The sequence below is a fragment of the Grus americana genome, chromosome 20 (genome assembly GCF_028858705.1).
Source record: "Grus americana isolate bGruAme1 chromosome 20, bGruAme1.mat, whole genome shotgun sequence".
Classification (NCBI taxonomy): Eukaryota; Metazoa; Chordata; class Aves; order Gruiformes; family Gruidae; genus Grus; species Grus americana.
The window spans coordinates 6,217,857-6,244,910 of NC_072871.1; the positions used below are offsets into that span (position 1 = coordinate 6,217,857).

Below are 27,054 nucleotides of genomic sequence, written 5' to 3' on the forward strand. Positions count from 1 at the left end.
GTCAGGCAGTTTGTTTATTGGCAAATAAGTGCTGAAAACCATGAGCCCTACATACACAGGTGCTCAGCGCCCTGTTACATTAGAGTGGTCACAATACCGTCGGGGAAAGTGCAAAAGATCAATAAACAAGCAAAGTTAGTTCTGACATACCGAGGGGAAGGTAGTGAACGCAGAGCTTGGTGCAGGTGAGTTTCTCTTCCATCCAGCTTGAGTGGAAAATGAGTTACACAACAGGGGAAGTCCTTTAGGTGAGCTCTAGCTAAAAAGCTCATTATAAGAATCAAAGCCATACACAACTGAGTGCTCCCTTTGAGCTAAACCAGCATTTCACCGAGGGCAGCCTGGATTGTTTAGTGCGTGTTTGGCCAGGAATAGCTCGTTGTTGGAGATAACAGCAAGTGGGACTATCCCGTACTGTACTAGGATGCACCAAGTCTGTTCACTGCTGAGAGGGGAGGGGAATTATTAGTTAAATCAGTGATCTCAGGTGAAAATAAAGTCAGGCTAAAACATGCCTGGAACAGACACACCGAAAGAAAAGCCTGGACAATTAACACAGGGAGCAAAGCTTGTAAAAAGGCTTGTAAACTCTTTGCAGTCCAAGAGCAGTTTCTCAGAGGAAATGCAAGCAAGATGCATGGTCCCTTGCACTGAGGTTTGATTTTCAACATACAGACACTATTAGGTTGGTCTTCTCAAAGAAATTTCCTTCCAGCTTCAGGGGACAGGTGAAGCCATCAGGCACCACAGTCGCTCTTGGAGAGCCTTGCATTACTGTGCTCCCACAGGTGAGCAAGGTGGATGGCTCTTAATTCTTAAATTCTGCTTCCCTACCTTAAGAGCTAGAACATGTCAGAGGGGTTGGGTGGGATGCTTCCCCACTGGAATGCTTGATGGTTTGACTCAGGCAACTCTACTGCTGAAGAAGAGAGAGGATGGGAGGGGCAGACAGGCACTAACCCACACCAGACACAAGGGAAGGGTAACTTAAACCCTGTGAGCAGCTGCTGAGGGAAACAGCTTGCTGGCCCTGGGAAAGCCACCACGATAAACAAGACTAGGGTAGAAAAAAGTAATCAAGGAGTTTTGCGCCATCAAGACTAACCTCAAAGCAGGCTGCGCTAGTAGGTAACAAATTCAGTCTTGGTGCCATCAGCCCTTTCCCAAAACCTCACCGTAACAGTTTTACCATTTCTTTCCCACAATTCCCGTATTAGCAATGGAGTGTCAACCCTGAAGAGAGCAATGGTCTCGGATGAAGAAATCCGCATTAGAAGTGCCAGGAGATGAGGGGTGCGTTCTGCTTGTACATTCTTCTTGCTGGAGACATTTAACTTAACAGTTCCAAGTAAGTGACAGGAACTTTCCCTTTCTGATTCCCTCTTTCCCCTATGAGCCAGTCTGGATCCATGCCTGGCAGGCTGTACACAGTGATCATCTGGGGAGAGAAGGCAGCGTTAGACAGGACCTTATTCTGCAGATAGAGCCACAAGTTCAGTCAGGTGGGTACTGAAGGAACAATAATTCCTGAAGTTCATTGAGCCGGCATCTGTGCCCTTTCCCTGGAGCTTCCTGCAGCTTTCATAGAAGGATCTACGGAAATCTGCCCCGCGACATCCCTGTTGCCTTCTCATTCTCCAAATTGACTTAAGGTATTTTTGCATACAGGGCGGCATGGTATCGCTATGTCATCCCTTCTAAATACAGAAGTTCAGTCTAGTCAACAAAAAGAGTCTGCAGCTTGCTGAATTTCCTTTTTTCTCAGCATGATTAGACCAGGCCTCCAGCCAGCAGCTTATCCCACTGCTCTCAGATAAGGTAGCTGTATTTGAGGGTCACAGTGAAGACACTGAGTATTGGGGTATTTTGTTAGCTGGATACAGCTAGACTCCAACAGGAATTCAAGAGTTATTGGGGTGATGTTCTTAAATAGCAAATGGCCACGAGCACAAGCTTACTGCAACTCAGTGGATACTATTATCATGGAAAAGACTATCATCAGTTCCCTAAAACAGGGTTAGGAAAAGTAACCAAAACCTTGCTGAGCATCAATGGGCATCAGCCAAATTCAACGGAAAGGAAAGCGACCAACCTCATCTGCAAGAAGTGCCAGCTCAGTGCTGTCAGCTGCTTCATAATCATAGAGGACTCTGGCCTTCCGTGTCCCGCTGGCAGGAGGCTTGACTTCATTTGGGTTCAGTACACTCTCTGCCACAGTATTAGGCACCCCACCAATCGTGGGCACAACCGGAATAGTAGGCACAGCAGGGAGTGTGGCAGCAGCAACAGCTGGAGGAGAGGTAGCAGCTGGGGGAGGAGATGTGGATTCTGCGTTGCCTATGAATGTGCCTGAAAATCTTACACAGGAGAAAAAAACAGTTCAGTAAGGCTCTAGTATGAATAACCAAGAAAGAGCTCGTTCTTTTAGTAGTTACACTGCAGAGATGATGCTCAAGAGTTCCAGCTCACAGCTGGAACATATCTACACTGCCCTTTGAGTGGGGAAATGCATTCAGTTCTCAGGTGCTGAGATTATGCAACAGGTAACATTTGTGTGCTTACTTTGATTCCAGTGTCCCGTTACAGGACTGGCAGCTAACTTCCACAGTACGAGACTGAAGCCAGAGAGGGCTCTGGGCAGGCACCACTCTTGGCTCTGCAGCTGTTTTACTCGGTCCATTGTGCTGAGTCCTTCCCCTGCTCTCACATGGTTTGTGTTACCTGTTTAGTCTGATAGTTCTTCAGGAAAGGGACAGTCATTGTTGCTGTTAAAACAAATGCCACAACTGGAGGCTCCCAGGCTTTGTGGGATCTCTGAACAGAGACAGTAATGGAGCTTGGTCTCGTTTATCTGTACACCCCCCTCTGCACTAAGGGAGTGCAGCTCTGGCCATTGCTGGCCTTTGTAGTGAGTCCGCAGGGACTCCAGAGTTTGCCTGAGGTGGAGAGCTCTTAGAGCTGTGCAACTACTTACATTTCTCCTTTGGAGCTGCAAGCATGGAAAAGAATGGAACAGGAGTAGTGAGTGATCACGCAGAGGCAACAGCCCCTCCTGGGTGAGGCCACTGCACTGGTGTGACAGGTTGACAGACAAACAGCCCTGCCCGTGCCCACGGGATGTGCAGCCGGCAGCGCAGAATTAGTTACTGCTGCAGCTGAGCACACTCAGGCTTGCTGCTTGGCAACAGGAATTTGTCTCCCATGCGATTTAACTAATTTAGAGGAAGAATGTTTGAATTCTCATGGCCATCATGCTTTGAGATGAATGTATAAACCCCAGATGAATCCAATGGCAAAGCCTGCTCTAAATGCACTACCACCGGGATTGGTGTAAGCTCAGAAGCTCTGTCAGAGCTTGGAGGGGGCTTTAAAACTTCTATCCGATGTTATGACATGGGATGGGGAAGGAGGCCTGAGCTAGGGGTAGCCAGGTAAGTAACCCTTAGAGAAGTAAAAGCAGCCTCTTGTCTCACCTGCCCAGTTGCTTCTGCAGGTCCAGCATGTACTGGTAACACTGAGCATAGTAGTTGGTCTGAGACTCCACAAACTCGTGGAGACAGCGCAGATGATTCACCTGGAGGAAGAAGGACCGAAAGCAGGTCTGTGAGTTTGGATGCCAGGCACAGGAACCCTCTTCCTGCAGCTTCTACCTACCCCCATGGGAAGCAGACGTACAGGCCAGTATTTAAGAGAGTTACTTGGCTGGCTTGAATACACTAATTCGTTAAATTTGGGAATATTGCGTAGGCCCAGGGGCGATCTCAGACAGGAGGCTGCTCATGGCACTCTAGCCATACCCATGTGGTTAGTCCACAGCTCTAGTGAGGGAAGAACAATTTTTTTCTGGCTCAGAAGCATTTCAAGGACTGCAGGTGTCACAGTGGCACTGCCTGCGCACGCTTCATTATGTCTTTAGTTTGCACATTCCAGGTGTTACAAGGAGGTTGCTGTAGCCTCCCAAGTTATGGCCTCTTCTACCCCTGCTACCAGTGCAGGGCTCCAGCAACCTCTTGGCATCCTTCGAGAAAGGAGCCAGGAGTCTCTGTGGTCCCTGTCACCCCCCAGTTACCTGGGAAGACTCACATGTGTGCTGCTGATCCCCTCCAGCAGGAGACGTGTCACCTCTGCCTGTCGATCAAACTCAGTTTGTGTGAGCCTCAGCTCGTGTTCCGCCTGCAAAGAGGATAGGGCTGTTCAAGCCAGCACAAGGCAAGGACCCCTGTTCTGCCTCTTCCAGGGAGAGGCAACGCTCACCTCCTCCACCAACCCCCCCTTTTGGCACTGAGACAAGTGTGCTGTTGGCTTGGGAGGATCCACGCGCACATGTGACACTGAACGTCAGGCACGAGACACCCTGGGTGAGGATCCCAGAGGCCTCTGGCTGTATTTCAACTTCATTCCTGCTTAATCCTACATCGGATCACTGCAGGTCATGGAATGGCAGTTCAAGGCGGATGCATCAAGCTAGGAAGCTCCTACTCCCACAAGACTAGAACATGAAGATGGAGAGGCTTTGTTAATCTTGCGGTATGTGGAAAGCCAGTCCCATGCCAGCCCCTGTCCTTTTATTTATTGCCTGTTGTAGGACTCTGAGAACTGGACAGCCAATGCTGCTCATCAGTACCTGTCCCCTGCAGAGGAACACTGGAAACAGGACAGTTCCATGGTCAGCATGACTATGAGTCTGCTGCAAAATACAGTTGTGCAGCTCTGATAAACCCCCTCTCTCAGCCTACAGGCACAGGAATGTGACACCCTCCCTAAGTTTCTCTCCAGAAGTGTAACTTTTGCCAGTATCCTTTTTATCATCGCAGAACAAAGGCTGAGGCCAGGGAGCGTTTACCAAATTGCTGTTACTAACTACATCTCTCCACAATGGAGATAAACATCCCAATCAAACTTCTACCCGAGGTAGTTCCTTATTTTGAGCTCGGAGGAATTAAACAGTGGTTAATAGAGGGCAGCTATGCAGCAGACATTGGGAATTCAAAGACAGACTGATACTGGAGACCCTATTTACTGAACAGACAGAACATCTCTTCCCCCACCAGCAAACAGCGTATTAACACTAAGGCAGCTTTGCAGTACCAGAATACCCAGGTGGATCCCTGCAAAGAGGAGAGCTTCCCAACAGAGGTGTCGGGACAGTCGGGTGCTCTGGTGCCTGCTCTCCCCTCCCTGCTGCTGGAGGCAAAGGCACATTTGTTCTCTCTAGCATGCACGACTCCTTAACGCCAAGCGGAACACGCCAGTTCCCTCTTAGGATGTGCTGTGATGGACAGCACAGAAGAGTGATGTCTGCTCAGCTGCAAGGAGAGGCGTGCAGGTTCTGTGTCCTTTTCCGCTTCTCCAGGAGGGCGCAGGAAGCCGGGGGTGCCTGCCTCAGTGCAGTGGTTCCTGCACGGCCCCAGTTCTGCAACAGAGCTGCTTTTGCTGCTTTGGAAGTGCCCTGATCGCTCCGGCACGGGAGCGACTTGGCTGGAATTGACCCCAGAGAGCTAATCCAGACAGGCTGACGGTCTCGGAGCACAGGCCACATCACTGGTGTTCCTGAGCAGGGTCACCCCAGGGGAGCCCCAGCCTTCTCAGCAGGACGAGCTGCTGCGGGCCATAACATCTCTTATCTGGTAACAGCATTACTGGTACTGTGTACAGCCAGGCTAGAACAAAGAAATGCTTTGACTGTCTTTTAATCAGATTTGTCTATTTTAAGCTCCAACTGATCTATTTTTTTGCATCTTCTGTATGAAAGGGTTTATTTAAAGGAGACGGGGAATGTAACAGGAAATACCAGTGCAATGCCTTACTAAGCACCAAGAGATTCTTGCTCCAGTGAGCTGAGCAGAGACTTCAGTAGCAGCAGAGCTCTTGGAAATTTGTGACAGGCAGCCCCGGCTCCATTTGGCACTGCCTGAGATTCAACACCTTGCCCCTCCCTGCTAGCTCGGAGCAGTTCCAGGACGTAGTTTCCTATAAAGCCAGCACCGGAGTGTGACCTGGGAGGTCCCTTTCAGTCTTGCGCTTCTCCAAGACACGGAGAACTCTGAAGTTTACTGACATACCTTGGTCTATCCAAGCAGGATAGACCAAAGATAGAGCCTTGCATGCTTATTGCTGACTGCTGTCAGCTTATATCTTTGAGGAACTGAAGGATTTAAAGTACAGGATGAGCTGGTTCAAAAAACAGCCAGTCTGCTCTGATGATGCATTTAGAGTAAGGCAGTAATAGGTTGCTCTCATGCGCAGCATGCAGGAACATGCCATTCTACCGCCTTGCAGTTCAGGCTTAGGCTAACATCTGCTGGGGGCATTTGGGGTATGAAAGGCAATGGGATCCCAGAAGGTGGCTCTGGAAGCTCTAAACCATGCTGGAGCCCCACACAGAGCTCACCCCAGTCTCTAGTCCACTAGCAGCCCTCCATCCATCTTCATGGACAAGTCACACTCCCCTTGGGAAACCCAGAAAATAAACAAGATCTGGGGCTTTGCCTCCACGGATCCACTCAGAAGGGAAAGTGCAGCTCACCCTGACAGAGTCAACTCCACAACAGGCTCCAAACTTCCCACCCTCTCTCCTGACAGGGCTGTTCCCTCCAGCTGGGGCTATTCATGGGGAACCCCTCTGTCCTTGCTTCAGCTCTGCTCAGAGCTCCTGCTCAGACCCCAGAACAGGCAGGCAAGGGGCTACTAGAGGCTGATGCGTGGCACATGCAAAATTGGAGCAGGCAGGGCCTTTGCCACAGGAGCAGAACTGAATTGCATCACCTCTGCTCCTGTCACACCGATGCAGGGCTCTCAGAGTTGTCTTTTATTACATACACATGAACGCACGCCTGGTTTGCCTAGGAAGTCTCTCACACCTAGGTGCAGCCAACCGGCCCACGGGGCAGGCTCTTCCCAAGCCGCTGTCAGAGTTGCACTGAACCGTACAGCTGCGGAATTGGGGCTGGGGCTGACAACAGCAACATCCCACTGATCCTCCCCGCACGTGTGCAGGCACACGAGCAGGAAGGAGTCCGCAGCACCCCGCCACCCCCTAAACACCACCAGCATGCCCAGAAGGTTTGAGCACAATTTCAGCTGGGTACTTACTTTTTCCACCTCGTCGCTCCAAAGCTGTAGGGGCCACAGAGCAACAGGAAAGGAGATCAGTGTTGGAGACGTCGAGAAGCACTCGGCATTAACACCAATTGGCAAAGACGCTCCATGGACACAGCAGCCCAACTCCGGGGACAAGCTAGCCCTTCACCCAGCAGCAGCTGCCAAATTGATGCCCCTTCCCCTCATTCTTGCACCCTCGAGCTCAGTTTCACAATGGGGAGAGCTAGTCCATGCCACCAGAGCCAGCAGCACTCCCTGTTACAGCAACTGCACTCAACAGGCTCCAGGAAGAAAAGGATTAAACAGCAGAGTCCTCTGACCAGCAAGGGTTACTTTGCTGAAGCCTGCAGAGGGTGGTGTTGAAGGACAGCCCTTCTTTTAGGATTATGGAAGGGCAAGTGAGCTGCTTGAGCCCACAAACAGCACCTGGGAACAGCTGCAAGCTCAACCCAGAGGGAGGCCAGTGCTCCTCACCCACTGGTCTGGAGAGCTCAGGTTAATGGGCTCAGAATCCAGCCAGTCTGCACAACCACAGGCACGTTTAGCTACAGGGAGGAGGAAGCAATGGCTGGATGCTGCCTTTGAACCAGGCAAAACATTGCGCTGCTCCTTCCTACTCTCCTCACCCACAGGGGCACGTTCGGGGCAGCACAACACTGCCAACTGCTTGCTGGGATCTGGCTCCAGGACATGAAACAATTGACAGCAAAAATCAAGCACAGCGATGGGAAAGGGAGCGAAGAGGGAGAAAAACACATTGATCCTTCCCAGAGGTCCTCAGCTTGGCATTTCCTCAGCAGACAACTACTCCCTCAGCCCTGGCAACATGAAGAGAAATCACCCTGGATCAATTGGAACTACACCCGCCTGCCAGCAATGCCCTAAAGCAGTGGGGTCAGGGGGAGATGGCCTCTGAAGCCCTCAGCTTCACCCTCTGATGGACCTTTGCAGATCAGGGAACTTCACCATTGCACCGCTGAATTTGCACTGCAGGCACCTGGGAGCCCCATGTGTGATGCTGTGGTGTGGGAGGGAGAACACGCTCTGTTTAGACCCAGGGTCTCCCAACTGAATCTTGTTGCGGTCTGCTCACTAGCAGCTGCCCTCAGGTGGGCTCTGGTAGCCACAGGTGCAGAGACAACTTCACCAGCCAATATAAGGAGCACCCGCAGGAGCTGCCTGCACTGCTGGACTGAAGTGGGAGGTGTTTTGCTGGGCTGCTTGGATTGCTGCCTGCTCCTGTTTGGGCTTCTGCTGGCCTGCAGCTCAGCTCCTGTTCTGTGGTATGTAGCCTGATGGGCATCTCTTCTTACTTGAGTGGAGTTATTGTGGCTGGTCCCCTTAGGACTGCAGGCTGCCCCTGTGCAGTGCAGTGCACTGAGCCCAGTGTTTTCTCTGAACTTTTAGTGGATGTTTTGTTACTGCAAATCAGAAACTGGCTCAACTGAGGTCTAGGCAATTTCAGCTGTGTGGGGGATGCAAGGGCCTTCCCTTAGGCTAAGAGTTCCTGCTCTGGAAGGCAGATGGTGGGAAGATCCCTGTAGGCAGCTGAGAAGCAGGTCCTAGCCTGAACTGCTGCTCTGGCACAAGGCCTCTGTCAGCACATCCTCAGGTTTTTGGAGGAAGGCTTGCTGTAGGGGCTCTGGGAAGCTTTCACTCTGGCCACAGGTCTTCCTACTGAGATGCTGATGGTACTTTAGCTATTTCAGGCCCATTTAATTGTTGTAGTACCCATTGAATTTGTAGCCAGATTTGTTTCCCTTCTGTTGCCCTTGCTGCACCATCCCCAGGTGTGACCCTACGGTGCTCTGGGGTCTCCAGCTTTCCCAAGATCTACCCCTGGGCTAAGGCACTATGCGGCTCTAGTCAGAAGTGTTTCAGGCAGCTCAGGGCACAGAACAGGCCATGATCTGCACCTGTCTCCCTCCACCCCAGCTCAAGCCAGAGGAACCCTCTTTAAGGTACTCAATATGTTTTTCTTGGAATCGTTCCTAGGAGTACAGTGCATGGCAAGTGGCAGGGTCTGAGGGAAAGGGATATTTAGGCTGGCACAGCCCACGTACACTTTCTTACACAAAACCAAAAGGTCAGTGTGGGAGAGAGGAGAAATGGCTCCTCAGCCTCCAACTCATACAAAACAAGGGAGGTGCTGCTTTCCAGGTGGATCTAATTCCATCTAAGCCCTCCTGTTATGGAAGAGGGAGAAAAAACCCATAAAAGCACGTTATCCACCTCCCCAAAAAAACCAGCAACATAAATTTAGAATCCAAATCGGAACCTTGCTGAGGGCATGTGATCCAGGAAAGAGCTGACCTGTTTGCTCACCTGTAAGACAAAGTTGTGACCTGGGCATAAGCAATCCCTCCCTCCGGAAGGGAGCAGAGCTCAACAGCAAGGCGAGCAGCAACCACTGCTCTATGCTGTCAGTACACACTAAGACTGAAGTAGCACAAGGACTCTGGCCTGGAAGAAAAGCAGAGCAACAGTATGAAGAGCTCCTACCTTGCTGCAGTGCCTGACCCCTTGGGATGAATGCTGGGATTAGAGAGCTTGTTGTCCTGCCTGCACAGAGCTGGGGAGCAGTCAGGGCTCAGCCTGTGTTTTGCTAATTAGAGATGTCAATTGTTATTAAAGTCATCCCTGCTAGTGCAGCTGGACTTCAGGTGGCACTTCAACCACCAGTTGCAACCTCTGAAATAGTTTTGGAAGCCACAAGGACCACTGCTGCTTTGGCCAGCAGGTTTCCTACAGGCACCTCTGGTAGGAGGCCCTGCTGTGCAACCATGAAATGTGATTAAATGATCAGTGCTGGCTGCTTACCCAGAGCAAATTGGTCTCCTAGAGCTCTGCTCTAACTGTCCCATACCATCATCACCGCTGTCTGAGCTTCTCTAGCAGAGGTCTGAAGAGGGACCACTGAACTAGGCAGAGGTGTGCCAGGGTAGACACCTGTGGGCTAACCTTCCCCCAAATCTATTTCTCTCCTGTGTTACTGTGCTTGGTATCTGCTCCCCAGAGCAGCTTTGCAATGCAGCAAAAGCAGATCAGCTTGCAGTTTGGGGATGACTGGACATGTTCAACTGAGCATCTGGGCACTCTGCAAGATGCTAATGCCTGTTATGCAAATGCTTGCCTTCAGGTCTGCTTTAGAAACCCTCAGGGAATGATCAGGATACTCTGGTCAAATCAGAGCTAGTCAGAGGCAGGGAAAGCCCAGTCTCTCTCTTCTGTTCTCCTAGAGCTCAATTTTAGTCCATTATGGTGCCGTCCCGGGAACAGAACTTTCCAAGGGAGAAGCCAGAGCCACAGGCTCGCTGCTAGTTGCTGTGCTAGGAGAGACAAACAGAGCAATTGCTACAGCGTCACCAGTATCAGCTTCTTCCTAAGGAGTCTCATCGCTGGACCAGTTACCTATGGAAACAGTTTTCTAGCTATTGTGCAAAGCTATTTCTGATCCCAGCATCGCTCTCCAAGAAGGTCAGGACAGATCCCCCTGGGAACTAACACTGATGCTATCAGCTCCAACATACCTCTTTCTCCACAGGGGATGGGTTGCCCATTAATCAAATCCAACTGGTTTCTTTGCTAGAAGGCTGGGCTGTCCTTTTTCATATCTGCAGATCCCACTCCCCAGCCCTTCCACTCCCAGTTTATTCTATTAACAGGCATCAGTGTTGTTCTGAATGCTATTTAGGAAGCAAGATGATCAGTTTTCAACATTTTAATGAGAAATGTGACATTGTACAATGGGGAGCCATGAACACAGCACAGAAAGTCAACTGCTTGACCACAACCACTCAGTGCAACACAGCAGAGATGCAACAGGCTTATTCACCCGCCCCCAGCGCATCTGGCTATGTAATGGCCACCAACAGACAGGCCCCAAGATGAAAGGAAAAAAATTGACCTCTATTTGCAGAATAGACAAGCCTGCACTGTCAGCCTACTGCATTACTGACGCACTGGGTGGCAGAAAGATTCTTCCACCTTTGCTTCTCTTGACCAGCTACAAAACCTCTGAGCACCGACACTGCAGTACTGATTAGGCAGTTACGCTTGTGACATTGCCAGTGTACAGCTGGATCCATCCAGAAGGGCTAGCCTTTGAGGTTCTTTTTCAATTGCTCCTCTAGCAATAAAAACACTGTCAGAAGATTCTCACTAAAAATGTAGAAATGGATTGGCAGAGAAACTGGAAAGCAAATCAAGCAGCAAAAGTGCCAGACCCTGACCGTGCACCCTCACAGGGGTGAGCTGCATCCTTAAGGTTGAGTCAGAGGAACGCTAGGCAGCCCATGTCACATTAAAATGTTGAAAACAGCAGAGCAGTAGGGCTGAGTTTAACTCAGGTGAAGAGAGGGGCAGGAAGAGGTTGGAGAAGCAACATCTAGGAGGAGGCAATCTTACCGCTGATGCGCTGGCGGAGAGAACGTAATTACGAGGTCTAGTCTCCTGAAAGTCAGGCACAGCCTAGTGGGGGGAATAGAGTTTCATGTACAAGTCACGCAGAAGAGTCGATAGTCGGGCAATGGATGGAAGAAGGGGCTAGCGTATTTTTCCTGTCTGTGCTGGGAGCTTAGTTCAGATTCTTATGGGATGGCAAGAGGGAGGTCTCCCAGCAGTCTGGGCAGTGGTGTATGGAAGCTCTCCCCAGGTGGAAGCCAGGCTTGTGCAAGAGGAGGTGGACTGGCTCGTGCAGTCACAGCCGGCACTTGAATAGCAGATGTTTCTACTGTTAGAAACTCTGCCTGTACTTAGAGCTATCCGCTCATACAGCGGCCAGTTGGAGTGGAGATGAGACAGCACAATCTCAAATGCATTTCCCATTCCCTTGCAGCCAGCAGGTTGCTCATGTCACGTTGGCTCAGTCCAGCGGGCAGGACCTTCTTTCCCCTTGCTTCTGCCTACAGTCCTAGAAGTGCCCCTGTACAGGGCCTTGTCCTTAAAGTGGGCATCTTTACTAGCATCAGAGCATCCTTTCCACAGTATCTTTTAAAGAAACACTTCTACTTGTTCTTACTCTCACCAAGCCTCTGAGCATGTTTCCTCCTGACAGACTAAGATCTGCTATTTTCAGTAAGGGGCATGGCTTAGCCAAAGCAGATCTAGCCCAAAGCCTTGCTGTTGCCAAAGGTAGCGTATGAGTTTTCCTCCCAGAGGTCAGAAAACCTCCAAGCCACCTTCTCCATAGCTAAACTTCTGCCCTGGGGCAGGAAGACTTAAGCACTCTGGAGGTTTTACTCATTGAAAGTGCAAGGGATCCAGTCCACCCCCACAAGGATGTGGGCTCACTAACTATCACATAACATGGTCTCTCTGTTCAGCTAAGCTAAGACTAGGCCTCCTCCTGGGATGGCCTTTGGCTGTAGCATCACCCAAAGAGATAAGTCAACCAGCTAGCTTACATCAGGACCATCACACTCATGCAATGGATCAGGACATCCTCCTGGCCAGCCTTTGCTGTGCAGTGGGTTGGTTTGCAAGGCTGGCACACAAGGCAGCTGTAACCCAGCTACGTTGTTAATCCTCTTGGGCCCCACACTTCCTCTCCCAGGTTAATCTCCTTGCAGCTCACCCAGATCTACTTATACACGCTGACCCGATTTGCTGGGCCCTGAGCAGGCTGCTGGAATGAGTGACCAGTGTGTGGAAGAGCAGTCAGGCAGTCCCAACAAGAAGAGATTTTTTTTTTTTAAACCATCTAGGAGTTTTGGGGATGGCTGGAGGAAGGAATAAGGAGGAGCGATTCATATTACAAGTCAAACCTGAATATAGGGAATAAAATGCACCAGTGAGATTTGAGGCCAGCACAACAACTAGGCCTGACTCCTCCCTGTGGGGAGAGGAGATGTTTCACAGAAATAGCTTCTTATGCTTTTGTTTTGTTGTTTTTTTGTTTGTTGGTTTTTTTTTTTAAATCAAGAGCAACTGAAGAAACCTCTCCTCCCATTCCCTGGTCTCCAAAGAGTCCCAAAACTAGTCATAGCACATGGGATGAAGGAGGCAAGCTGCTCTTGCACTCCTACACATGGACAAGTTGTATTTGCAAGCAGTGGTCAAAATGGACCCACCTCCCTCCCCCTTCTGCTCCTGTAATGGGGAAAATGGGCAGAGCCCTGGAGCCTGGGGGACAGAACAGCACCACAACCAGATCAACCTGCCTGTCATTGTCTCTGGACTGTCTCCCTTCCAGGAGAGGGACTTGCAACCCAAACTGACCTCCTCCTGCCTGCAGCCAGAGGAGCCTGAGTGGGTCTTTACAGGAGGCCTCTCTTGAGCACTGCTTGCAAGCAGCGTTGATGGAACCGAGTGCGTGCTCCAGAGGGGCTGCAGGCAGCTGACAGACGCTCCCATCTTTCTGGGGCACTTTCCCCAGGCAGCCACAGCCCTGACCATGCTCAGTACATGCTCCAAGGCCAGTCCCAATGGGACAAGGGAGGTAATGAACTTTCATTTAAAATGGGAAAGAGACAATGAGAGGTGTTGAAGAAAAAAAAAATCACAGCACTGTTAGCACAGTCAATACTCACATCTCCCTCACACTGAGCAAATTACAAAGAAACAAAACAAAAAGGTTAGTAAACAAAACAGCATCAACAGGAAGGACAAAGCACAAAGTCGGAGGGAAATGCACAAGCCCAGACACTTGAACAGCAGCTCACAGGTCTGGGCAGCAGCGCACTTGGAGGGTCGGTCACGAGACAGAAGCTGTGGGAACACAAGCTGGTGCTACGGAGGGGAAGAGCAGCAAGAGAGTAGTGAGCTGGGACAGGTGTGATACTTTAGGCCAGTTGGGATAGAGAGGTGTGACACAGGACTCCAGGCATGTTACAGGGAATGTTGTGGTCTGATGATGAGCTCACACACCTAGAGCAGAGGCAGTAGTTCTTCCCCCCCCCCCCCCCCGTGCTGGGCACTTCCACCTGTGTCTGGTCCTCTATTAGTCCATGAGGCACCCTGAGCCCAGGGATCCCACCTTTAAGCTAAGCTGGGTAAGAGATGGGTGCCCACACTGGCTGCGGTTGCTCTCCTGTTGTGTGATCTCTGTTTCAAAGAGGGAGAGGGGCTGAAACGTGCCTTGGGGTGAACACCCTGGAAAGCTGGGACCAACTCTGCATCCTGCCTGGGATGTTCCAGTGGGAAACCAAGCTTTGCTTTTCTTTTCTTGCCCCAGGGAAGTCCCTCACCCACGGGTCTGTGTGCAGGTGAGAGGCCTTGGGATCACTTCATATAGGCAGCAAGGTAGAGAGGGTGGAAAGGGAGGAAGCGCAGGAGGTATCTGAATTCCTGCTCTGATTTGAGCTTAAAGCAATAGCCACCACTTCCCACTGAGACTGGGGGTACCATCCCCTTCAGAAGAGGAATCAGGGATCCCTGAAGTTACCTTCAGTGGATCTGGGTGACCTGATTGATGAGAGAAGGTTTTTTTTTTAAAAGGGCAGCCATCACTTTTGTTCATGGCTTTCCCACATAGGCCTGAGCAGTCTGTTAGACCTGCTGATGGAGGCTGCTGAGCTTAGCACAGCTTCCCCATATGGCATGCATGCAGTTAGAGCTGGAGAAAAGGGAAAACACCCGGGAACTGGCCACCCAGGGAGCTGCAAGGCCAGAGGCCCAGCTGAGCAGATGGCTAAAAAAATAGGCTCATGGCAGGGCTTCTAGGCTGGTATCCCTGACAAGGATTCCTGCCTATTCTGATTGCATGTTTGCTAGTTGAGCTCCTGGCCCCAGGCTAGAAGCAGAACTTTGCCATCCTGTAGCGCTCTGGCTGTTGGCACAAGGACTTGCCATCTGCTTCAACAAGGCCCTCCAGGGAATCCATCAGTGCCCAGCTATGTCCTCTCTGCCTCCTGCCACACCGCCTCTGCCCAGGAAGAGCCCAGCTCCAGGAGACACCTCAGGCCCAGGGAGCACCCTGAGCTGACAGGTCTTGTCAGCCTCAGACAAGCACTTTGAAGTGCTTGTCCCCATCACTCAGGTCTGTAGACAGGTACACTGGCTGATTTGCCAGTCCCTTCTGCGCTGCTCTGACCTGGGAGCTTTGCTAGTTTACTTGCCAGGATTTCCCCAAAGCCAGAGGGCAAGACTAGCCTGTAACTAGACAGCACCATGAATTAAGTGAATAGAGAGGCTGATGGAAGGACCTCTTGGTAGACAGTCTGACCCCAGCCACCCTTTACAGGCTCCCCTGGCACTCCTGCCTGGGGAAGACTGAGTTGGCCTAATCCTAACTAGTCTGAAAGCCTGGCACTGCTGCAGAGCCCCAGCGTGCTTTTCCCTTGCGCACCTCCCAGCTCAGCTCTCTCTTGGCTTGCTTTGAGATCCCCGGAGAAACTTTGCAAGTCCTCAGAAGATACAGCCTATTAGTTACTAGCACAAATCATCCAGCAACTACTATCAATCAGGAGACAGGAGCCTGGGTCAAGTAGAAGTTTCCAGACTTTGGAAACTAAGAACTATTTGTTTCAACACCTTCCCCCTGGGAGGACATCTGAGGAACAGGCGCATGGCTCCTGCTCCCAGTTCCCTTGCATACCAGACACGGAACACCCCCACCCATGCCTGCCAGAGCCAAGACATAGTAGGGCAGCCTAATTTTTTGTCCAGAGAACATGTGGCATTGCTCATGTGAGCCAAGCCCTGGGGCCAGAAGGACAGCGAGGGGAATGAGGGGAAAAAGTTACCGCTGCTTTTGCCTCGGCAGCTTTGGCTTTCTTCAACCTGGCTTTGCAGGCATCCAGATCCAGGCGGCGGTTCTGCAGGATCCTCCGCTCTTTCTGGAAGGGACAGAAAATGGGATAAGAGCAGACTGCTTAGGAACTGCTGGGGAGGGAAGGGGACAAGGTATCATCTAGGAATCAAATTTATTTCCTTAGCAAAAAGTGCTAGTGAGAAAGAAGCAGTTGCTATATTCATCTCATTAGCGAGAGTTTTGGGCCTGGCTGCCAGGGACACAGGCTAACCTTGTGCAAACAGGGCAGCCTATGGTGAGGTGGTGCCCGCTAGGCTGCAGGAGTCAGGAAAGGAGTTATCTTCTTCAGGCACATCAACTGACAATCCCTCCCTGCTGCAGGGGAGCCTGAGCAGATCTAGCATTGGTGTTTCCCTGTCCTTGCATTCTTCGAGGGGGAGGTACGGAGTCCTCCTTTCTCAGCAGGGAAGGAAAATGAGTTCTTCCAGTACTGTCTCCCTCTCCCCCTGCTCTCCTTGTCCCCGGTGACATGAAGCTTCCCCTTCCCTGCTACCGTACTTACAGATATGGTTCGCCAATCCCCTTCCAGGAAGTTGCGCAGCGGGGTCAGGAAGTTGATGGAGGCAGAATGGATGAAGTCCCGTTCTGCTGCACCTAAGCGCCTTTGAGTCTCTCCAACTTTTATCAAGGTCTTCCCTGCAATAACAGGAGCCTTCAACTCCAGGAGAAACCAATTAACATTGTGTTGGCTTCAGCCAACTCACCCAAAGCTACCAGGCTCCAGTGTTGGGGGCCAAAGACACAGTGTACCCTACCTGGACAAGGTGATCATGCCTGTACCGCACCAGTCTCAGTCCTAACTATGATCTGCTTTTAGCCTGAGGCCTCTTCTCAGCTGCTCCCAGTGCAGCTTTGATCTTATCTATCTTCTGAGGCACTTACTCCACTGATGTCCTTTTACTGCTCCACTTGCGCAGAATGATGTTTCTTTGCCTCATAAAAGAGGCACAGGAACAGAGCAGCAAATTAAAAAGCACCAGAGCAGAAAAAATGAGTTGATTAGGCAGTGCTGGCTGTAGATGCAGTTACAGCTGTTCTGCCTGTAACAGGACTCGCTATTGAACAGCTATTGATTTGGAAAGCAGTAACAAAGCTCACGGCAGAGGCAAGGACAGCTGGAAGTTAAGGCTGTGCTTCTGTGCAGGTCTGCTGCTTAAAGAAGCCCAGAATTCCCCAGGAAGGGGCAACTGTTAGGATTTAAGAGCAGAAAGATGCACTGTGTGGTCAGGAGGAGGCCTGTTGAGGCTTGTAGCCAAGCACCAACCTTCTCAAGTCTGTTTGCCTGTTCTTTTTCTGCTGGAAAAAGATTTCCGCCCTCCGCTTGCAGGACACAGTTAAAGGATGGTTCTCCTGCTCAGAGCCTAGAGAAACTATGTGCAACTAGATACCACCTTAGACTAAAAATATGCTCAAACTGGACAAAGCTAAAGCTGTTCACTGCAACTCCCTGTTCAGGCTAGCTTAGAAAACCACAGAAATAGCACAGAGTAGTTTCTGCCTCCTGTAACCAGTTCTACCAGCTACCCTGGATCCGTGTGCCTCTGTTTCTTCTCTGGCTCTGCCAGACTTGAGGACTGTATAAGGAATGGGGAGACCCCTGCCCCTTTCCACCCCCCAGTATGGAGGATGCTTTGCTGTGGAGTAAGACTGACTTCCTACTCCAGGTGGGCTGTTTGTTTCTGTGCTAGAGAAGACCCTTCTCTGGCATCAGCTTTGACACACGAACAGGCAGGTTGCCACAGGGGGAACAGGCCAACCTGTCCCCTTTGAGAGGCATGCTGTGGAAGTCTTAACCCAAAACAGCAATGGGGAATCTCTCTTAGGAAGGGATGGATTCCTAGGGCTTTTTAATTAGCCAGGCTGACTTACCATAAGGTGTCCCTGGCCCAAAGTCATTAGCTGCTTCTGTCATGTACTGTGCCAGCAGTTCCCCGTTGGTGACCCGGGAAGGCACCTTCCGGTCAAGCTTCTCATAGAGGAATTCTTCTACTCTGGCACCTGGAATGAGGATGCCACCAGCGGTTACAAGATGGAGGATGAAGGAAGGGCCCCTGGAACTGGTGTTTTGGGTGGCCCACCCCATGCAGTCCTCAATCATGCACTGGATAGCACTGGGAGAAGGTGTTCCTTCCCCAGCCCTCAGGTGTGCTGCCAGGCTGTGCAGGGCAGCAGCCAGTCATCTCTCAGCTACACAGGGAAGGAAGGACAGGCCCTGCAAAAACAGGTTTCTTCCAACCCAAACAAACTCAATGGAACAGGGATCTCTGCCAGAGGACGTGTCTTTTAACAATGAGCTGCAAGTGATAGTTGTCCTTCAAGCATTAGTGGAACCTGGACTTACTAGGGTTTGGCTGTAGCAGAACCTCAGTCTGACGCAAAATCTTCTCTGTCCAGTTCTTTGTGCAGTCTGCCCTGGCCAGAAGGTTTTCAAAGTGGGCGTCTAGTTCGGTCTTCTCAGCCTGGCCCAACTTTTCTTCAGTAAACTGCAGGAAGGAGACAGTCATTACAAGGTCTGTTCTACTAAAGCAAAATTACGGTGTGCTATAGAGCTATTAACAGACACTGAGGCTTATTCTGTTTTCTGCATTCATCTTAGTAGAGCTAAAAAGCCTTCAAGGTGTCATTCTTTGATCCCAGGCATCTTTCAGGGGAAGAGGGCAAAAATTTGCCCAAGAGTGGAACAAGCATTGAGCTAAAAATAGAGGCCGGGTCCAAGAGGTGTTCTGGTATACGTAGCTTTTAATAAGGTCTAGTAAAAAATATTCTAGTTGTGATGAATCTGTTTAAATGTGCACATGGCTTCCAGTACTTCATGCAGGAGAGCAACAGACATCCTTCAGGTGAGGCCAGATGCCAACTCCCTTCTCCTCCTCCTAACCAACTCTAGGTCCTGCAAACCCAACGGGATCAGGAATGCCACTACCACCTCACAAGACACACTTTCTTCTCATCTTATTAGACAAGCATGTTTACATCATCGGTTTTGCTACAGGGTTTGTGAGTGCCCTCTGACAGCCATCAGCCTGACAGCGTCCGAGTGCTGCCTCCCAGCTCACCTCCTGTCTTGCTAGTAGGGAGCTGCCAACCAAGCGTCTGAGATTTAAGAAGGCTCAAACTCAGGATTTAGATAAAAATGCTTCCAGCAAATGACTCTTCCTCTAGGACATGCTCTGAAGCAGGGTATTGAAGGAATTGAGAGAAATACAACAACGTCTGACTTCTCTCAGCACTCAGATTCATACTGGCAATGGACTCTCCCTCCCTCTGTGGTTCCTTTTAAGTTTAAAATTAGCAGCAGGGAAAAGCAGGCTGTGCAAGTCTTCAGTGTTTTCACACTGGGCAGTGACATCTGACAAGCAAGATTTGTCAGTCTGGAGGTGCAGCATCAGATGGCCTGGACACCCCCCATTGCTTCCTTGGGGGATTTCTGAGAGAAGAGCCCATTCCCTCTCACCCAATCCCCATTTTCCACTCGCTCCTCTCAGTGAAGTTGACAAACTTCAGTGTATTTTTAAGCACAATTTCCTGCTCTTGACAGAACCAGCATCTTGCTGGATCATACTAAAAGACCCCTTTTGACAGCTATGCCACTTGGGATCCTACAGAGGTTACATTGTTCTTTTAGCCCTTGTTGCTGAGCTCTGGTGCCACTGTTGTTATCAGACCATGGTACTGTACAATACCTGGTACAGTCAGCTGCCGAAAGATTAAAGCCTGGCTAAAACCCATAGATTAAACACAGCTCCTGTCCAATCTGCCCCTTGTACCTTCTCCTCTCCCCCATCCCACAGCTCAGCTCTAGATGAGCCAAGATGCCTTCTCCACGGGGTTTTGGTCTGGTGCCGCCTGCCCCTCCTGAAAGGCTTTGTGGCACGCTCTGTTCCTGTGGCTGCCCAACAACCCCAGCTGCATGCACATCCAGTACAATGCTGGGAACAAAGTGAGATAAGGAGCAAGCCCAGAACCAGCACGGGATGCAGGCAAACAGCCTAAAGGAGTCCTGTTACCAGCCCCGTGCAAATGTTACTAGATGTCCGAGATATACAAGCCCTGCAGGTATGTTTACACAGTGACCTGTTTGGGCAAGATTCAAGCTAGAGCCAGTGATCTGCTTTGCTGGATGTCAGTGGTGACAGATTCTCAACTGCAAGGACAGTCACAGTCCCCCCTCCTGCAGCCCAGTGGGGACACAGGACTTGCAGCCATACATGACTGGGGGATGCTTCACTAGTCTCTTCCCCAGCACCGGTAGCCCCTGGTTACTGGCACTTATTTTCAGCTCAGTCTTGCCATGGCCCCGTGGCTATTGCTGGACATGGCTAAAAGCAGATTCAAGGTGAGAGGGTGGTTGTATCGCTTTGTACCTAATGCCTATGATTGTCTTTGGGGGATACACGCGACTATCAGACGTGCGTGAGCGGCTGAGGCTCTTTTCCTCTGTCACTGTTGGAAGCCCAGGGTTGTTTTCAGACTCTGCCAGGCTGGGCTGAGTCACTGCCATGCAGCAAACTGGGGCTTCCCAGGTATTTGGCACCAATTCTTGAGTCATCTGTTTAAGAGCTTTCTTAAACAAGCCAAGACTCTTTGATGCAAGCATAACAGTCTCCCTCGCCCCCCTTTCCCACACAGCTTTCTGAGATCTCATCTCACTTTCAATTCCAGCTCTTCTTCCTTGCACCTTAGACTCTCCTGCACCAGCAACTGCCCTGGAGCTGTCAAGCCTAAACCCAGTTTCTGATCAGCTGAACATAGTCAGCTTTTTACAGCATTGCTGCAGAGTCAGATCACTGCTGAAGCCCTCCAGCACCTCCACAGTGCTACTGCCAGTCTCTTGAATCACTCCAGCTCTGGGGTCCTTTGCTATATTCACAAGTGGCACCTCCAAACATCACTGTCTTTTGTGGCTCTTTTCAGTAAGCCACCCCTTTGCCCGGTGCAGTGGAATAACACAGGTCATTTGCACAGCACTTGGCCAGGGAGCAGCCGGGACTCAGTCACTCAGTTCTTATCTCAGGTCAGGCACTAAAGCTGTTTGTCTTGCAAGAGGGCTGAGGAAACATGCCATGGTCACTGCAAGCCTAGGCTATGCCAGAAGGGGAGGATGGGCAGGAATCTCAGTTGCAGCCTGTGGCTCCAAAGGGTCAGGACAGAAAACAATCTCTTATTCAGGCTTTCTTTCAGAGTTGGAAAGCAAGGATGAATATCATGAAGTGGGTGCAAGGGCATGGGAGGCTGTAGCTCACGCGCTGGGAGACTGTTACTCCATTTACACGTAATTCCCTTAGTGTGTCCCTCACCCCTTCGCAGAAGTCAGCTATGTGGCAGAGCCTAGTCCCAGGCAGAGCCTCGGGGCAGTCGGTACCATCTCATTGCAGGCTGCTGCATGGGGTGCTCCTTTCCTCCCCTGTACCACACTTCTCCCCCCTTGTCTGTGCATGGGGAGTCACTGATCCAACTCAACTTGGCCTCTAATGTGACTTTTTAGATGGATCAGAGAACTCACCTGACTTCACAACACTACTGGGAATGTGCCATCAGGTGCAGGGGAGAGCAGGACCACCTTTTGCAGGAGCAGCTTGGAGTGAGATCAGATGAAGCTTCTCATGAAAGCACAGCCAGCAAAGGAGATTAGAGGTAAGTTACACCACCTTATCCTATGAGCTGGGTCTTTCTCATCTCTGGTGCAAGTGGAGATCTGAGCTTTCAGGTGGCAACAGGTCTCAGCTGCTGATCCTCTCTTAAGTGGCTGCCCAAGTCAGTGTCCCCAGTGAAAAGCAGGGTAGAACAACAGCAGTTTATGAAGTCTGGCTACTCAAGCATTTCAAGGAGAACTCTCCCATAAAGGACTTCTGTTCCCAGGAATTTGTTTTCATAACACTCACAGAAATTATTTTTCCTTCCCGTTGAACAGATGTAAGATTTCACTGTGAGGCTAAGAGATGCAGGAGAAGAGACAAGCTGATCATACACTCATGCCTCCTGACTGCAAAGAGAGATTAAAAATATTTTGCATCTTGCTGCTCCTGGACTAGAGGCATTAGTGTCTTTTGCAGCACCAAATACTCCAGACTGCCAGAAATGGGAGCATTATTTGGTTTTGTCAAGTTGACCTACAGGCTTGGTGCATACCCACCCAAGAGATGGGCAAGAGTCAGGGTGGGCAGTTGCAATGCCTGAGGAGAACCTTAAGTTCCTCCACTCTGCTGCGGCAGAACTACTCCCATTTGTTTTCTAGAACCTGATGGTTGGATCAGCAGCTCTGCCCTGAACCAATTCCAGGATCCGCATCCTGGGATCACGTGCCAGGTCATGGCGCTGAGAGGCTCCACTGATCCTGCGGGGCAGGAAGTGTCCCTGCAGCTGATCCAGCTGAGCACCAGTCCCATCTTTGTGCTGAGAAGCCAATGAGGTGATAAATAATGCAGGGCAGCCTTTTGTCGAGTGCCACTCTCGCTCTCCAGGAAGAGGAGAGTCATGCTGCATTCCAGGGCATCAATAATTCAGCCAAAGGTTGGGTTTCCTCCGGGAGGCTTGGCTGCCCAGCAGAAATGCCAGATGCATTATCAGGGCCTGTTTGGGCAAGCAGGCTGACAGATCAGGAGAGCAGCACTTGGGTGACAGGCCCAAAAGAAGCAAGACCATCCTGGACTGCAGTTAGGGCAGCTGCCTGCGTCCACAGCTTGTGGGGAGACTCCCCTTTCCCCAAGAGAGTTGGCAGAGACTACTGGGGTGTCAGGAGGGTCAGCAAGTAGTGCTGGGCTGGATGGGTCCCTCTGCACTACAGCTACAAAATCAAAAAGGCTGTGCCTATAGCCCTAGAGACTTAAGGCCATCAAGGTTAGGCTTTAAAATAGCACACATATTGTTTTCTTTGCTGAAAGCATTAGCACCTTTCTCCCCTTAAAAGTGAGGGTATTAAAATCCCAGTGCTCTCACTGAGTTATACCAACACCACAGCTGTTTTGCACAATGCAGCATGAGTTGACTTGTGTATCTTCCAGGCTTGTGTGATTGCTTCCCCCCCGCCCCAGCTGGCCCAAGCCTGTATGCTGTGAGCTCTGATGGGGTAGCTGCAGCCTCCTTGCAGAGGGTCTGGTGGCAAAGTTCAGGCCCTTGTACCACTTGCAGGGTCCCCAGTTTTTCCAGCTGGACATTACTTATGACTTTCCACCTTAAATCATAAAGATCAAGCCAGGGCCAGGAGTCTTAAACCAGGAATAGTCTCCAGCACCTGCCAGTAATTTGGGCCACTGGATTTTTCTGAAGCCTCCAAACAGCTCAAAATGCTCAGGCAATGTTTGCTGTTTTGGTGATCAGGGGCACAACGGAATCAGTTGAGACAAATCTACCTCCCATCTTGTACAGGGTTGCATTAGGAGAGAAGCCATAGCCACTCAGTCAGCATCTAAAAACTACCTGAATATCAACTGCTCTGGACCGGATACAGAATATGCTTCAACTATTTGGTCACCAGGAGTCAGGAAAGCTATGCTGTGAGCCAAGAGAAACTGTGCTAGAGGACAGAAGGAAGCCATTAACGGGACAGCTTGGTTAACTCATGAGCAAGGCAATTAGGAGAAGAAAAAAAATACTGCCCTCATGGATTCACAGGCGTGTTTTAAATGGAAACATGCTCTGGCCTGTACCTCTTGCCTTCAAAACCCTTTTCTTAAGTCACCTCCTGTTCTCCTGACTTTTAAAGTGTCCAGCAGCCAAGGTATCAAGCCCATTAGGGTCAGCAAGCAGAGAGGAAAAGCCTTTTATCACCAGAGTTGAGAGAGACAGGGGAGTCCGTCTGTCTTCAGGAGCTTCAAGATAGAGTAAGTCAACCTCTAGGTGCTAGTAATAATTACATTAGCTAGTGGGATAAGCACCCAAAATCTGTACTCATGCTCGGGCAATTTCACCCAGAGCCAGCTTACATCAGAACTGACAAGAGACAGACACCTACAATTATTTCCAGAGATCTCTGAGAGAGCCTGGCTTGCAGCCTGTCTAGAACAGAGACATCCAACGTGTTACCTTTGGAAGGAGAGATGCCAGTTCTGTAGGGAAGCTGGAGCTGTTAGCATAGCTACCTCTGCAGAGGTTTGGGATCAAACCCACTTACTGATAACTGGAAGGTGCAGCTGATAAAAGAGAAAGGCCTTATTCTTCTTCAGAGAAGATGAAGAGCATGACCTGTTTAAAGTATCTCCGCAGGTGACAGAGCTGTGTGCTGCATCCCCTCTGAGGATGCTTACTTGATGGCTGTGACTGGTGGTGCAAGTGTAAATACCGCACATCCTCGAGTGGGATGCCAAATCCTACAAAAGCTCTTTGTCCTTGCAGCTGCCCAAGCCTAGAAGCTTGTTCTCCACTCCCAGGGTAGTAGTGCTGACCACCACCTCTCTCCTCTACTTCTACTCCCTGTTTTGTTTTTCCAAAAAACATAAGAGATGCCATGAAGCCCACAGGGCACTGCCTGGTCAGGGAGCCACATACACAAGCCTGGTAAGATAGTTATGTTTATACAGCTGCTTTGTCACAGCCACTTTTGTCCAGCTCCTGCTGGAGACAGGTACAGGATTGCCTGCCCAGGAACACACAAGCCCTTCAAGCTGCCTAGCTTCTCCTCAGGTGGGAGTCCTGCTAACTGGTGCCTGAGCTAGGAAAAGCCTAGGAGTGGTTTGTTGAGGTTGATTTTTATTTGGGTTTTTTTTTTTGGTCATGAGTAAGGTCAAGCCTAGTCCAAAATCCTTCAGCCAGTACCTACATTACGTTGTATTTAACAGATTTCAAACCAGGACTGGTGCTGCCCTAAGCATCAGGGAAGCCACCCCCGAGGTGGTGTGCTGACCATACTCTGCCCCCTTTTCCCCCTCACTGAGCAATGCTACAGCCCTTCTTCCAGTTTGAGTTAAGCTCTTGTGTGTTGGCCAGACATCTCAGCCAGACAGCAATAGCTAATGCTGTCTGAGTGGCACAGCACATAATGGCCAGTCCATTTATCTCACAGTTGCTGCAGTTCCAGTAAAACCTCACTTTGTTAAATGCCTGGAGCTGAAGAAAGCATCTCCAATGCTATAGAAAACTGAGCTTATTCTGGGCAGGTCTTACTCCCCTCCTGGAAGATCTGCTGTGCTAAGGAGTGCTCAAACCCAATCCTTACTACCACAGCAGACCTCTGCTCTCATTTGTGGCTCTTAGTGGAGCTAGGGCAGTGCTCAGCCACACTAGCAGCCTGAGTCTACAAGGACAGCCCAAAAAGGCCTAATTCCCCCAGCAATTACATCTCAGAAAGTGGTTTTCAGCCTCAGCAATACATTTCCTTCCAGTCTCCCCTCCTTACACAAACACCTGCATACTGTTCACAAGTACCAGTGCCCATTTTGTTTCAAGAAATTACTACTGTAATTAGTCATATGAATATTCATATATGAGATTATGTGGAGTAGGTGTAGCAGGCAGAAGCCACTATTTATAAACGCCTCCTTGCTCTGGAATCGCTGTGTGCAGACACTGTTCCCATGCCTGTCTCCTTCCTACGCCTTGAAGCAAAAACCCTTTTATCAGAGGCTTACAATAAGGCTTCTAAACATAAGATTTCTTTACAGTATTTCTTCCTTTCTTCTGCTACCAAGGTCATTTGCATGAGAGCAGCATCTTTAAGCTTTCCATCTGCTCCTTATTTTGCACCTGTAGTTAATATCTCTCTTCTTCATAACATATGACTCATTGGCACAGTTACAGGAGGTGATATCTGTTTACAGGAGACCAGTTCCTAAAAGAGCCAGAATTACTCCACTGCACAGAAGGTTTGGAACGAGACAGCACTGCTCTGTTTGCTTATCAACCCCCCCCCCACAATAGGTGGAACAAGAAGCCCAGTCACTGGCTGGACTTCACTTTTCAGGCAGGATCCCAACCAACTCTGACTTGCCTCTCTCCTCTCCTGCCCAACCAAGAGCAGATTTCCAGTTGTTGTGCCCAAGAGACAGACTCAGCAGCCACATCTCACCACCTGATGCACGTTTTGCTCCTCATGGCTAGCCGAATTTCTTCAGAGCCCCAGGGGGTCACTGCATCCCCAAGCAGCTCCTGATCTCAAGTTTGTGAGGGACGGTCCTGATGCTGTGTTAGGCCACTGAGATGCTACATGCTCAGGCTGAGCAGCTTCTTCCCATCGCTTTAACAGTACCGTGTTTTGTCAGGGCCTGGGAGCCACTGCGACCTGACCTCCCAAGGGACCAGTGTGCAGATGATCTGCAAGGCCACCTCTACCACATCTCCCTAGCAAAAGGGTGCAGTTCCCTGATGGCTCTGGGCACAGCTAACTGAACAGCTTTTTGCAAGATAAGCTTTTCTTTAAGAACAACAACCACTGGGCAAGCAACATCCTTTCCACACTCCTCTTCCTCCCTGCTCAAGTCAAGGTTTTGGTCAGGAGCACCTCTGGGGCTGTGTGCCGCCTCAACCCAGCAGCACGACGGTTTAGCTTAGCTCCTGCTCAGGGTCATTCAGCACCACTCGGAGCCCCCAGCGGTGGCTGCTCCTGGGGGGCAAGACCAGACCCAGGAAAAGGCACCGTGTCCGTGCGATGGGAGGGAGGCAGCGGGAAGACGCTGCCGAGGGAAGGCCCGGCAGCCGCAGACGAGCCCCAGCCAGGCCCGAGCTTCCCCCACCTCAGGCGGGCGCCGTTGCCATGGCGACGCAGCCCAGTCCTCCTCACCTGCATGGCGCGGGAGAAGAAGACCCCCGCGTCCGACGCCAGCTTCTTCACGTTGAAGTCCATGGCGGCGCCGGGAGCCACCTCTGCCGCGCCGCGCCCCCGCTGTCACCGCAGCCGCCCCGCGCCCGCCCTTTATAGCGCCGATCGATGCCCTCCTCGAGCCGCCCCGCGGCCTCTTAAAAGGGCTGCGTGTCACCTGCGGGGAACGCCCGGCGCCGAGCCAGCCCAGCGGACAGCACGGCGGCGGGAGGGGAGCGCCGAGCAGTAGCGGCAGCCTGCGGGGGTCTGGCCCCCTCCGGGGAGCGCCTCAGGCGGCGGGGGCGCGGGGGGGCGGGCGCGGCCCCTTTAAGCAGGACGGCGGCGGCTGACAGCTCCCTCCGCTGCCGCCGAATGGGCGTTCGCACCGCCTCGCCGCTCAGCCGCACTCGCCGGCGCATCCTCGAGCCAGGCCAGGGGAAGCGCTCCGATTGGTGCGCCGGCAGGCAGCTCG

General features: G+C 50.9%; 1 protein-coding gene across 5 annotated transcripts; it reads right to left on the bottom strand.

The window, feature by feature from the left end:
• SH3GLB2 (SH3 domain containing GRB2 like, endophilin B2) lies at nt 1-26,987 on the bottom strand. 5 transcript variants are annotated; one of them, XM_054848749.1, is made up of 12 exons: nt 26,565-26,986; nt 18,195-18,336; nt 17,723-17,851; nt 16,356-16,489; nt 15,786-15,878; nt 11,509-11,571; nt 7,093-7,116; nt 4,084-4,173; nt 3,474-3,574; nt 2,975-2,989; nt 2,093-2,357; nt 1-1,438 (listed from the first exon to the last, which is right to left on the bottom strand). In XM_054848749.1, exons 1-12 carry the CDS (start codon nt 26,625-26,627, stop codon nt 1,331-1,333), a joined length of 1,227 nt encoding a protein of 408 aa, XP_054704724.1. In that variant the 5' UTR covers nt 26,628-26,986; the 3' UTR covers nt 1-1,330. The 5 variants fall into 5 exon arrangements, with proteins under 5 accessions (XP_054704724.1, XP_054704726.1, XP_054704725.1 ...); XM_054848751.1 differs by lacking the exon at nt 11,509-11,571 and having other exon boundaries at nt 26,565-26,987; XM_054848750.1 differs by lacking the exon at nt 2,975-2,989 and having other exon boundaries at nt 26,565-26,984.
• Between the last annotated feature and the right edge of the window lie 67 nt (nt 26,988-27,054).